This window comes from Chelonoidis abingdonii, chromosome 1 (genome assembly GCF_003597395.2).
Source record: "Chelonoidis abingdonii isolate Lonesome George chromosome 1, CheloAbing_2.0, whole genome shotgun sequence".
NCBI classification, from domain to species: domain Eukaryota; kingdom Metazoa; phylum Chordata; order Testudines; family Testudinidae; genus Chelonoidis; species Chelonoidis abingdonii.
This window is the reverse complement of record NC_133769.1, coordinates 167,418,133-167,432,635: the sequence shown is the minus strand read 5'-3', so window position 1 is coordinate 167,432,635 and position 14,503 is coordinate 167,418,133. Positions and strand designations below refer to the sequence as shown.

At 40.2% G+C, this 14,503-nt stretch overlaps 1 protein-coding gene across 2 annotated transcripts in view; it reads left to right on the top strand.

Moving 5' to 3' along the window:
• ZBTB11 (zinc finger and BTB domain containing 11) overlaps nt 1-14,503 on the top strand; it is a 40,191-nt gene that overhangs the window by 5,127 nt on the left and 20,561 nt on the right. For both annotated transcript variants that reach the window (XM_032804490.2, XM_032804491.2), the window contains exons 2-5: nt 1,921-2,156; nt 6,675-6,906; nt 8,071-8,903; nt 14,204-14,383. In XM_032804490.2, coding sequence (XP_032660381.1) covers nt 1,921-2,156; nt 6,675-6,906; nt 8,071-8,903; nt 14,204-14,383 — 1,481 coding nt within the window. The remainder of the gene's footprint in view (nt 1-1,920; nt 2,157-6,674; nt 6,907-8,070; nt 8,904-14,203; nt 14,384-14,503) is intronic.

The following is a 14,503-nucleotide window of genomic DNA, read 5'->3' as shown; positions in this document are numbered from 1 at the left end:
CATTTGACATTCTAGAAGGGTATGAGGGATTGCTCATCAACCCTAACTCTGAGTTACCCAAGTTTTAGGCCTGTGATAAACAGTTGGGTTTGGTATCATGATCTTCTGAAGGTCAGCAGGCACAGGTTCTCTTTTTGCACTAGCAGGATAAATTAATTTGAATTGAAGACTGAGAGTATGTTTACACTACGAGTGCTACAGTGGTACAACTGCATAGTAGATCCATCCCCTCTACATGCAGTGACTAGGTGGACAAAAGAGTCCATCTGTCAACCTAGATGCTTCTGGGGGCGGGGGGGGCTAAGTCAACCTAACTGCGTTGAACAGGGCACAACATTTTTCAGAGCCTTGAGCGATGTAGCTAGGTCAGCTTAAATAATGAGAGTGCCTTGGGAGCTGCCCTAAAACATATAAATTTAAGTACATACTGTTAATTTAAGTGCCTAATCTCACCTGCAGATGTTAAAGTATTGGGAATATTTTACACCCAGACTCCCCTAAACTCACATGAAGCCCCATTAATTTCAACAAGTCTCCATGTGGACATGGGTCCACATTCGTAGAGCCAGTTGCAGGATCAGTGTCGTGGTTTGTAAAGCTAGGTTCCTTTGGAATTAAATGCTACGTGAATGTAAGATTGGAAGAAGCAATCATGCACAAGTCCTTCTGGAATGATGTTTGACCTAATAAGTCTAACAATCTTCAGTACTTCCACCAAGAATGAGCTGTTGTTAATCAGTTGACTCAATGGTAAGAACATCCACTCATTTGAGCCCTTAAAAACAATGAAAAATGGCCACTTACATAGTTATCCTCTTTTAACATACCTTGAACCTCACAGGTCACATTCATCATTTCACTGACCATCTCCACATCTAAATAAATCCTGTATACCTTCAGCATTTCGACGGGTATACAATTCAGGCGCTATGTTCTTTACCCTCACACTGTAATAAAACCTGAACTTTGACATCAGCAACATACATGTCTGTGAGGCATCTGCATACTTATGAACTGTCTAATGTGGTGTTTTATCATTGGGATATATGATGAACAGTGAGTTGCAGACAGGTGAAAGTATAATCCAGGAATCTTTGAATGCTAGTGTGCTGTTCTAACCAATGGACATTCTTTCTTTAAATTAATCTGACGTAAAGGCTAGAAAAGCTAGGGGTCTGAAGAAGTATCTAAGACTGTTCTTGTTCCAGTGAAAACTGTATGAGGTAGGGAGTAAACGTCTTTACATATGGTTTGTGATATTTTATTACAGCTGGCTGAAATTTTGCAATTTCAATTTTGATGTAAATTTGCAACAAAAAAAACCTGACAATGTTTTCATGAATTCTCATCCCCACCTCTTTCAATTTTTGGGCTAGCTCTATATATTTTCCCTTGCAGAAGGTTGAATTTAATGACTTGTAAATTAAAAAAAACAATTATTTTTGTATTCTTGGGTTATTTCTGGCTTTACAAACTGAGTTAAGCTAGCCTGGTAGTGTGGCAACAGAATAGAGGATTGGTGGAGATAATGGTTTAGGAATGACTTTGGTGATTGATTCATCTTCCTGGTTTAATTGAATTTGGCTGTGTGAAAAGAGGTGATGAGGTATGTTTATAAGCTATGCGTCTGTTGAGTAAATAGTAATACAGGCAATCCTGGAGAGTGTTGTACATCTCAGTCTCTTGATAACAGCTGGGATACAATAATGGTAGTGATGTATATTTAGTTAAATAGGGAAAACCTAGGCAAATGGGAGAATGAAAGTGTACAAAAACAATTGGCCCTATTTCTATCAATAAATACACAATACTATGGATGTAATACATCAGTAAAATGACAGATTGCCCTTTCTCTTGTGTGTTATGTAAAATAGATGACTAACATAAGCTAATGATGCTTTCATTAATACTTTTCCTTAGGTATTCTTAAGCAAGTTAAAGATTACATTAAAGAATGTAGCAAGTGCCAGGAAAAGCTAGATCGTTCTAGATCCCTGTCAGATCCTTCTGAAATGCTGGAGGAGCTAGGACTGGACACAAGATCTCATGAAGACAGTAATGAAACAGATGATGAATTAAGTAACACTGCATCAGTCCCAGCTGCTTCACCAAAACCTGTGAAAAAGAAACCAATAGCAAAACATGAGCTTGTATTTGTAAGTAGCATTTTATCTACTTGTAAAATTATAAGATGTTAATTTAACAGTCTTAGGGTATGTCTACACTACGGGATTATTCCAATTTTATGGAAATCGATTTTTGGAAACAGATTATATAAAGTCGAGCGCATGTGGTCACACTAAGCACATTAATTCGGCAGCATGCGTCCATGTACTGAGGCTGGCCTCGACTTCCGGAGTGTTTCACTGTGGGTAGCTATCCCATAGTTCCCGCAGTCTCCCCACCCATTGGAATTCTGGGTTGAGATCCCAATGCCTGATGGGGCCAAAAATTTGTCACGGGTGGTTATGGGTAAATGTCATCAGTCAATCTTCACTCCGTGAAAGCAATGGCAGACAATCATTTCGCACCCTTTTCCCTGGATTGCCTGGACAGACACCATAGCATGGCAACCATGGAGTCCATTCAGCCTTTTTTCACTGTGTCCGTATGTCTACTGGATGCTGCTGACAGATGCGGTACTGCAGTGCTACACAGCAGCCTCCCCTTGCATTTACAAGTTGGCAAAGATGGTTACCAGTCATACTGTACCGTCTGGTTACCAGTCATACTGTACCGTCTGCTGCTGTCATGGGTGCTCCTGGCCGGCCTCGGTGAGGTCAGTTGGGGGCGCCTGGACAAAAATCGGATTGACTCCCTAGGTCATTCTCTTCTTTAAGTTTTGTCTAATGGAGAGTCAGTCCTGCCTAGAATATCAGGCAAGCCTACTAAAGAACCAAAGAGGCAAACGGCCGCTCTGGATCAGAGCCCCAGACATCCCGCAGAAATGATGAGCTGCATGCCCCTGCAACAACCCCACGCGTTGCTTCCCTTCTCCCCCACGCCTCTTGGGCTACCGTAGCCGTTATCCCCCCATTTGTGTGATGAAGTAATAAAGAATGCATGAATAAGAAACAGTGCTGACTTTATCACCTGTGCAAGCAGAGATCAAAGGTGGGAGGGGAGGGTGGTTGGCTTATAGCAAAGTAGAGTGAACCACCATTCTGCACTTGCTCAGCCTATAGCTGAAAATGGGAATCTGTGATAAGCACTAGGATGGAAGCACGGGCAGGACTGAATCTCCATTTGTGTGTGGGCCTTTGGTTGACACTGGTAAAATACAAAATGTCCCAGGATATGTATGTTGGGGGACAGTTCTAAACGGCAGCTTAATTTTTTTTATTTGCAGCAAAATGTAGAGGTCTAAGTATCTGATTGTGAGCCCTGGTAGCAAGGAATAGGCTGGAGTAGGAGAGCAGCCTGAGGCAGAAGCCTCCAGCTGCCATGATATTTCAGGCAGGACTGAATCTCCGTTAGACAAAACTTGAAGAAAAGGACCTGGAGTCATTCCCATTTTTCCCTGGCCGACCTCACCAAGGCCAGCCAGGAGCACTCGCAGGACGATGATGACGGATATGAGTGCTACTGTGCCGTCTGCCATCTGCAAGGGAAGGGAAAGGAAGGGGATGCTGTTGTGTAGCACTGCAGCACTGCGTCTGCCAGCAGCATCCAGTAGACATACAGTGAGATGGAAGAAGGCGAGAAATGATTTTTTCCCTTTGCTTTCATGGAGGAGGGGGCGCGATGACATATACCCTGAACCACTTGCGACAATATTTTTGACCCTTCAGGCTTTGGGAGCTCAGCCCAGAATTCCAATGGTTTTCAGAGAGCGCGGGAACTGAGGGATAGCTACAGTCATCAGTCTCCCTTTCCTCCCTGAGCGTCCATTTGATTCTTTGGCTTTCTGGTACACATGTCTCAGCTCCTTAAGTTTCACGCAGCACTGTATTTAGTCCCTGTTGTGGCCTCTGTCCATCATGGCCTTGGAGATTTTTTCAAATAGTTTGGTATTTCGTCTTTTTGAACAGAGTTCTGAGAGAACAGATTCATCTCCCCGTACACAGATCAGCTTCAGTGTCTCCTGTTCGGTCCATGCTGGAGCTCTTTTTTGATTCTGGGACTGCATGGTCACCTGTGCTGATCGGCGCTTCACGCTGGGCAAACAGGAAATAAAATTCAAAAGTTCGCGGGGCTTTTCCTGTCTACCTGGCCAGTGCATCTGAGTTCAGGTCTCTGTCCAGAGCGGTCACAATGGTGCTCTGTGGGATAGCGCCCCGAGGTCGAATTGCGGCCACACTAACCCTAATCTGAAATGGCAATACCGATTTCAGTGCTATTCCCCTCGTCGGGGAGGAGTACAGATATCAGTATATTAAGAGCCCTTTATATCAATATAAAGGGCTTAGTTGTGTGGACAGGTGCAGGGTTAATTTGATTTAATGCTGCTAAATTCAAGATAAACTCGTAGTGTAGACCAAGCCTTGGTCAAATTATTATTTATCATAGCCCTTACTTCTGCAGTATGGTCTGATACTAAATTTCACTGAATGTTCAAGTAGAATAGAGCATATTGCAGTGTTTAGAAACTGGATCTAAATGAGTGTCCAGATATCTATTTTTCTGTCATTCTTACTCTTCATTTTTGTTTCACAAAAGATTGTGTGTGTAGGAATTAAAAAAAAAAAAAATTCCACAGGTTTTTGATTTCTTTGTATTGTTTTTCTCTCGTTTTGTCTAGTTTTGCATTGTGTGAGTATAATTTTAAATAAATGTCTAAAAGGGACTGTTAGAAAATTGAAACAATTCATTAAAAGTCTTACTTTTTCAGACAAGCTGATCTTCTTTTTGGGGTGGACTCGATTTTTATCATGGGTTTTCTACATAAAAGTGTGTGCTTAATACAGTAACTCCTCACTTAATGTTGTAATTATGTTCCTGAAAAATAAAACTTTAAGTGAAACGGTGTTAAATCCAGTTTTCCCATAAGATTTAATGTAAATGTGGGGGGTTAGGTTCCAATGAAATTTTTTGGAGGCAGTTATATACTGTACAGTACTGTACTGTGGTTGGGAGGTACCCCTGGCTTACCGTGCACAGTCACAGCCCACTACAGGCAAGGACGCTAGGAAGCACCTTGCGCAGCGGCAGCTTCCCCCCCAGAAAAACAGGTGCCAACTTTGCTGGGGGATGCTCCAGGCCCGCCTCTTCCCATCCCCACTCCACTCCAGGCCCACCTCTTCCCACCCTCATTCCACCCCCTCTCCAGAGCACACCGCATCCCTGCTCTTTCCCCTCCCTCCGAGAAAGTCCTGAGCGCTGCCAAACAGCTGTTTGGTAGCAGGGGAAGCACTGGGAAGGAGGGAGAGGAGGTGGAGAAAAGGAACTTGTGCAGTGCTCCCTGTAAAGTCACTGCTCTTCCAAGCACTGGACAGAACACGCAGCCAAACAACGTTATAAGGGAGCATTGCACAACTTTAAATAGGCATGTTTCCTAATGGAGCAGCGACGTAACTTTGAAACAACATTCAATGGGAGGACGTTAAGTGAGGAGTTACTGTACATATTCTTCGCAACTCAGAGATTGATGTAGATTTCATTTTTAGAAAGTACACACTATACATTTTTAAACAGTGTTTTATTCTGAAAACTTTTCAGATTAGTTTTACAGCTGTATCAGAAGACGAATGATTGTTTGGTTATTTCATTTACCAAAGGTATTGAATCAGATATTTGTGAAGTCATTGGGAGGTGAACTATCTTCAGTTCAACAGGTTAATCATTAATATTTGGAGGATTTTCTTGCCATGCTGTATTAAGAGGAGAACATCACGAGAAAGACATTTAAATTGTTTTATTTAACTAAAACAGCGTTAAGTATTCTGGATTTTTATTCTTCAGCAGCAAACATACGCTTGTTTTATTAAAATATTGTATGTCCCTCGCCTCTCACACCTCCAGACTTCTTCTCCTTGTCCAGATCTATTTCACTCCCAACAATCTTCTCCTCTATTAATTGAGGTTTTTGAAACTTTGCACTTTTAGAGAGAGGTAAGGCATTGTCTCTGTGTACACAAATTTGCAGAAGGACAGTATAGTTGAGGGCTGTTATTTCTCACCTCTATATATTGTTTGTTTATTTTAAAATATTTTTGCTGTTAACAAGCATGTTATCTCTGGAGAGACAAATCCAGGGTTTGAGAACTGCAAAACTAAGCATCTCTGATGGTATCTTCTGGACTGATCACTGAGTCCCATTGGGTAGGTAAGATAGAAAGCTTAACCTAAATAATCTGTACAGAAGCCAGTGGAACCCCATAAGATTAGGTCCCTAACCCATGAACTATTGGAACTCATTTACAAAACTTTTCTTAAACGTTACATGACTATATTGTCTCATACTATAGAATTAGAATTTATAATCCCTATTCCATGATATCTTTGAGCTATAATGTATCATAATTAAAACTATCTTTAGATAAAATGTTTTTTGAGGAAAAAATTTATCAAAAAATCTGATTTAAATTAAAAAATCTGATTTATTTTTTAAAAAAAGCATTGATTTTTATCCACGCTGTCTTTTTTCCAGAAAAGAAGAACTGTCTAGTGCTCAGTAAGAATGCTTAAAAAGATAAATGTAAAGCAGCTCTTTGTAATGGATTTGTTTATTGCAGGTTGATAGTAAAGGCCTTGTGAAGCAGTCTTCTTCAAAACATTCTCTGTCAGTTTTAAACCAACTGAACCAGCAGAGGCTTTCCAATCAGTTCTGTGATGTTACTCTGTTGATTGAAGGAGAAGAGTACAAAGCACACAAATCTGTCTTAGCAGCCAACAGCGAATACTTTCGGGAGCTTTTCATCGAAAAGGGAGCTGTCTCCAGTCATGAAGCAGTAGTGGATCTTTCAGGTAAGTAAGCTCCAATTTCAAAAGATTTTAAGCAGAAAATGTTAAGTAAGGCTTAGTGAATGTGGTTTAGTAGCTTCTGAATATGTAAGGAGACTGAGCATTTGAGCTCACTTCTTGATTTAGAAATGTTGTGTGGTTTTTGGACTTTATGCTAGACGAAACCATTGTGATCATATAGTCTGACCTTATGCATAACACAGGCCATAGAATATCAGCCAGTAATTCTTGTGTAGCCTTTGAATAACTATTTTTAATCTGCTTAGTTGTGTTCGTGCTTCGTATTGGTTTATTGACTTTAAAAGCAGGCAAATGCCTGAAAATATAAAGGAATGTTCATTATCTTCTGGAAGAGTTCTTTTGCCCGAGCAAACTCCTTTGGTCAAGTGGCATGTTATAGGCAGCAGAAAACTTGACCCTTCAAGTCTCTTGAAGTCAGGAGAATATTAATAAAGCTTCAAAAATAGTGTTTTCATGGCAAAAGTTATTGTACATAGCACATGGGTGAATGCTTGGTATGTTGGTCTACTAGTACTGGCCTTTCTTCTTGTTTCCTCTCCAATTCCTATCCTTCTGTAGTTTAGATGGATGAACAAATTGACTTTTAGCATGATAGTCCAGAAGCTGCCCAAAGGTAAGTTTCAGTGGTTCTCATAATTGTGGGTGGAAAAATACACATTTTAAATTAAGTTATTCAGTATAAGTCTCTTGAACCCTGTCTCTTTTCTCTCCTCTTTCTACCATCCTCTGCTATATCAATTTTAATCTTACTCCTCCTACACTTTTTCCTTAATGCAAGAGAAGCAAAAAGATACCAATTAATTTAGGGCCAGGATTTCTGTTTCAGAAAGCATAACAGTACCAAGCTTTATTTAGAAGCAGTTTAATAAAAAAAAACTTAGTTGAGAAACTTCCTCAAGTTGTATTTAATATTGTGATCCTAGTGTGTTTGAATCTGCAGACTTCCATGCTGGGAGAACACGTCTGCTTACAAGTGAGATTCTAATTGAAGCCATATGGAGTTGCTGCATTAGCTAGCTGATAGACATTACTCTAAAGCAGAGACCCATCCAAATTGGGACGTAGGGGGGCATATGGATTAGCTTGGAACAATTTGGTGATCGCTATTTGTTTTCTATAATCTCACTTTCTGTAATCTCCATACAGGTTTTTGCAAGACAAGTTTCCTCCCTTTACTGGAATTTGCTTATACCTCAGTGTTAACTTTTGACTTCTGTAGCATGGCAGAAGTTGCCATGCTAGCCCGGCATCTCTTCATGTCGGAGGTCTTGGAAATCTGTGAAAATGTGCACAAACAGATGGAAGACAAACAAATCACAGTGTACCAAAAGGGAGATATTCACACTGTAGAGTCTACGCAGAGTTTACCGGAGCCGAATGCAGTTGAAACGCAGCCTGTGGACAGTGTTGAACAGCCTTTATCTACGGAAGTGGTAAACAGTGAAGTAGTAGCAACTATGAATGGAGCATCTCCCAGTACTGGACAAGAGGAGGCGATGGCACTGCAGTCTGACTCTCAAACTTCAGAGCCTACAGGGGATATAACTGATAGTCTTTCAGAGCCTACAGTACAGTCTGTTTATAGTGAAACAACTGGAAATGAAATAAAAATAGAAATGGTACACAGCATTGCAAATAACATTGTTTCTGTCATGCAATCTGAGCCTCCAGTGGCAGAGGACATGGAAACATGCTCTCCGACAGAAGTTGAGACCGCTCAAAATGAGAGCAGCACAGCAAATGCAGAAATCACTTCTGAAGAGTCTTTAGAAGCACTTAGGCAAAAACGTGGCAGGCCATGTAATGCAGAGGGCACTCCAGTATCACAACCTGAGAGCATCATTTGCAGCCAAGATGATACTTATAAAAGCAAACTTCGTCAGCGTTCTGTTAGTGAGGGTGGATATATCAGATTGCACAGGGGAATTGAGAAAAAGCTACAGAATAGGAAGACAAACCCCAAATCAGCAATACAGCAGGTATGAAAAATATCTTTGCTTAGTACCTAGCTCTAGTTTTCAGTGGAAGAAAATCTCCTTTGTTTTCAAGATAATGTAAAAAGACCACTTTCATTTCACTTCTAAGCAACACCTTGGACAGATAAATATTAATGTTAATACAACATTAGTACGGATAAAAATAATTGCTAATACATGTGACAAATATTTGTGTGAAAACAACCAATATCCAAATTTCTTGCAGTCTAGTGACCTTAGTCAGTGTTTCTCAAATGCGGCCACCATTACTTTTTTTTTTTTTTGCCGCCATAGCCTTCTAGGCAGTGATTGAGGGGGAGGAGGGCAAAGCATTCACCCCTTCCCTGGGGCCACCAGCAGGGATTGGGCCCTGCCCCCCTCTGGAGCCACGAACACCAGAGGAGCAGGCAGCCAGTGTGAGTTTCCCCCCCTTTCCCAGGACAATGGAGCTTGGGCTTTTGGCTTTAGCCCTGGGGCACTGGGTGGCAGGCTCTGGCCATGGGGCTTCGGGTTCCAGTCACAGGGCTTTGGGCTCCATCTCCAAGCCGTGGGGCTTCAGACTCTGGCCCTGGACTCACCCTCCACCCCCTATTGCCTATGGTCCCCTGCTGTATCCCAACACACCTCTCCAGTCAGAGCTTAATTTGTCCCCGGGCTTGCCAGGGCTGAGTAAGTCTGCTGTGAAAAGTGATATTAACAAACCTACAAATACCAGTTTTCACAGGAGCAGACTTACTAGCTAGCAAGTCTAAAAACAAAAGAAACAACAACAAAAAAGAGAGAAATGTTCAAAGCACCTTTTGTTTCTATTCTGTTTAGGTCCAGTAAAGAATAGAGACAATTGTACATTATTTTTTTTTATTGAGTCTGAAAAAACCCCTACATAAATAAATTACAATGATTTGGACATGGATATATGTATATTTATTTGTTTTTCCTAAAGTTAATTACGTGTTTTAGGAAAAATTGTCAGAGTGGCCACCAGCAGGAGTGGGTGGCTGCACTCTAAGGCCACCAAAAATTTTCTTGTGAGAATCCCCATCTTAGATTTACTGTTGCTCCAACAAATAGATATTTTATATGCTCAAAATATTCAGCTCAGTTTGAGTAATTTTTGATGCCTTTTTATGTCATAATTGAATGTGTGAGTGCTCCCCTAAAAGTTTCAAAACTGAGATTATTTTTAGATGGGGTGTGTATGTGTGGGTGGGGAAACCCAGCTATTTAATTATATCTGACCATTTTACCAACAAGTCTCCAAATTTTTGGAGGCTGAAAATAAAGTATATTTCATGGGGGGAAAAGTATGAGACTCTTAGTCATCTCATTGTGTACAGCTCCTTAAACGTGGTCCTAAATCAGCGCATTGCCAACCTCGCTATTAAGCTTGCAGATTGAGACAGTTCTACTTATAGATTACATAAGAAATTGAGTGAAGAACATCTAAGGTTGCAAAATTGAGCACTCATGTTAGGAAATGACAAAGTTAAGGTTGTTGGGGCAATCTTAATTCAGCCCCTTTGTGTGTGTGTATTTTGATACAGTCTTTAATTACATAGTGACATGCATTTTTTCCCCAAAGGACACTTTAAGAGCACAGGATGGACAGCTTTCACTGAATTCAATATTTCTTTTAATAAAATTTGCATCCCAAGATCTTATTTACCACACATTATCTAAATGCTGTATTGGAGACAAAATTTATAATTTCCCTTGGGGCTCCTTTATAGAAGCTCTCACTCTAGTATCTAAGTGTTTCACAAACACTAATGAATTTATCTTCACATCTCTGTGAAGTGGTGGTATTATTCCCATATAACAGTTGAGGAACTAAGGCACAGAGGTTAAAGCCTACACAATCAAGTGTCCCCTAATTTTGAATGCCTTGAAACACTTGGGGACTGATTTTTTTGGTCCAGACTTTTCAGTTTTCAAGCATAGTTCCCACTTTTCAGTTGTAATTGTGAGTGCTAAGCTCTTTTGCAAATCTGGTCCCATTTGTGTCAAGTTAAGCACCCAGAAAATGACACAGTGAACACCTGACTCATTTGGTTTAAGTGACTTACCTAACATCACATAAAAACTGTGGTAGAAGCAGGGATAGATTCCAGTTCTCCTGGGCAACATTCAGTTGCCTTAATCATAAGACCATCGTCTCTCTTCCTTCAGTCCCATGCCACATTCACTAATCAGCACTTCCAACTTCTGCAACAAATGGGGAGTCATACAGACAACAGTTTTGTTCACTGCACAGCTCTGATTCTCTTTCTGAGCAGTCTGTCCTGTGACTGGATGAGACGAGTCTTGTGAAAAAAAACAGTATGTGATCATGTAATTAATTACATACTATCAAAAATGCATATGCACAAGGGGGCCAAATTAAGATTGTATGTACAAGCTTAATTCTGGTATTTCCAAATTTGAGTGTTTTAATTTGCAGCTTTTTAAGCATACTTTTAATATAGACTTTTTTGTACGTGAATGCCTAAGTGTTTAAGAAGAGCAAACTGAAAAAAAAATTCCATCAGATGGAACCATAGTCCACCCCCACATGAGTCAGCAGTAGGGTTGAAATCTTAAGATCTACAACCCAGTCCTCTGCCGCTTGACCTAGTAGAATAACTGTGGTGGTAGCAATAAGAGGTTATTAAACAACTAAAGTGTACTTAAAACGAACAACATGTGCTGGGTGATCATCCAAGACTGCTATAACGTGAAATATATGTCAGAATGGAGGTAAAATAGAATAGGAGACACAATGCAGGAGTTCAGGACCCAAATTTAATTAACGCATTATATTTTTAACGAGCGTCATCGGCATGGAAGTGTCCTCTGGAATGGTAGCCAAAGCATGAAGGGATACATGAATATTTAGTGTACCTGGCACATAAATACCTTGCAACGCCGGCTACAAGAGTGCAATGCGAACACCTGTTCTCACTTTCAGGTGACATTGTTAATAAGAAATGGGCAGCATTATCTCCCTATATAAATAAACTTGTTTGTCTTAGTGATTGGCTGAACAGGAAGTAGGACTGAGTGGACTTGTAGGCTCTAAAATTTTTCATTGTTTTTGAGTTATGTAACAAGAAAAAAATCTACATTTGTAGTTCCACTTTCACAATAAAGAGATCTCATACAGGTACTGTACTGCAGTGAATTGAAAAATACTGTTGCATTTTTACAGTGCAAATATTTGTAATAAAAATAATATAAAGTGAGCACTGTACAATTTTTACACTTTTTATTCTGTGTTGTAATTGAAATCAGTGTATTTGAAAATATAGAAAAACTCCAAAATATTTAATAAATTTTAATTGCTATTCTGTTGTCTAACAATGGGATTAAAACTGCGATTAATTGCAATTAATTTTTTTGTTAATCACATGAGTTAACAGTGATTAATTGACAGTACTAGTTTTTCCACCCACCTTGCTCCAGTTTGCTCTATCCTCACTACTCAAAATACATTTGTCATGGACTACAGACTGTCTTTGTACACCTGACCTGTGAACCATCACACAGCAGGCATAGACTCAACTTCTTCCATTCCACATGTCTCTTGCTGTCTGAAGATTATCAGCATATTGCCTTGCCATATTTTTAATTCATTCTGACCCTCTGACAGTCCATCCATCCACCTTGGTCCAGCAGTTTATGCATTTGATTTTTTTTTAAAGTGCCTGTTCTATTATACTAGGCATTCTTAATAAGTATTAAATATATATTTCATGTAACTATTTGTGAATCAAGCAATCTATCCTCATCCAAAAACTAACCAGGTGAAAAACTTGTAGAGGTTCTACGTTTGTCACACTACTGTTCTTCTCAAAAGCCAGAGGCAATACATAGGGTATGGCTACACTTAGAATTTCAAAGCGCTGCCGCGGCAGCGCTTTGAAATGTGAGTGTGGTCAGAGCAGCAGCACTGGGAGAAAGCTCTCCCAGCGCTGCATGTAAACCACATCCTTTACGGGTGTAGCGTGCAGTGCTGGGAGCTGTGCTCCCAGCGCTGCCGCCCTGATTACACTGATGCTTTACAGCGCTGCATCTTGCAGCGCTCGGGGGGGTGTGTGTGTGTTTTTTCACACCCCTGAGCGCGAAAGTTGCAGTGCTGTAACGTGTGAGTGTAGCCAAGCCCATAGACTTGAATTACACTTTCTCTCAAGACACAGCCTGTGCAGGGGTTTCATTCCTGAGACTTGTCTACAGAATGTAATAGCCCCTGTTTAGCAATTGGTAGCTAGTATTTAGTGTAGTGTAGAGACATGGACATGACTGGGTTTGCACCATTGAGATAACTGAGCTAATCTGTTTCAGGCTGAAATTGAACTGGGAGGATAGATGCTCTCAGCCATGGAATGTGCCCATATTTAGGTAGGGATGTGGATTTGCACAGACAGCAGAGAGTTCAGGAAAAGAAACTGGAGCACAGTTTGTCCTGAAATAGTCTCTCAGCTACTTTATTTGTTATACTTACCTAGACTTAATACTTTATGACTACTGGGAGGGTGAGAGTAAGAATAATTTCAGGGGCTGTCCTGTATATCTTACTGTCTCTCAAACTGAGAGCTTTTCTTTAAGTGAATGGTAAAAATATACTAGCTTATCTGGTTTAGCTGGCTGTACACTTCTACCCTATTATAACTCCACCCGGTATAACATGAATTTGGATATAACATGGTAAAGCGGCACTCCGAGGGGGCGGGGTTGCACGCTCCGGCGGATCAAATTAGCTTCAATATAACGTGGTTTCACCTGTAACGCGGTAAGATTTTTTTGGCTCCCGAGGACAGAGTTACATCGAGGTAGAGGTGTATTCTTAGAAAAGGAAACAAAAATCTCTGAGAAGGGAACTTGAGTGAAGAACCTAATTTAGATGACTCAATCTGAAACAGAGGAGACGGTGGTCACTTGAAGAAGTGGAGGAAGTGTGTTACCTGTCACTTAGTTTTCCTAAAACAAAAGGTCTGCGATTTGTAATAATCACTGTTTCAAAGCAGGCATATTCTCTTAAAACTCAGATATTGATTCTTCAATCTAGATGTTACTAAGGTGGCATCCAGTTTATGGTGAAACATTGTTCTTAACGTATGATCTGCAGTATCGTAGGTGCAGTTTTATTAAACAGTTACTAGAAACTTAGTACAATTTGTTAACGCTAAAGTAATTACAGTGTAATAATATCTAGCTCTTATATAGTAATATTAAAAGTAGTATAGTAATGAAGGTTGATGCTTAAAAGCAAGTATAAGACAGAACATAGTACTTTTTATTAGAAATTATCATTGTTTTCAAATTAGGTTGCCATGAAGTTAGTGCAAAGAGGGAAGAAGATGAAGCAGCCCAAAAGAGATACCACAGAGAACAATGAGGTGGAAGCTCAGATCAAATGCACTGAATGTGGGATGGTTTTTCAGAGGCGTTATTCGCTTATAATGCATACACTGAAACATGAAAGAACTAAAGATTACAAATGCCCGGTAAGTCTGTCTTCTTACATTTTTCAAAAATTCCTCTGACTTGGTAATTGCTCTTAAGGTTGCTGTTAGCACATACATTTATTTTTGTCCTATGGATTTAGAAAAGTCTGGAAGTGAATG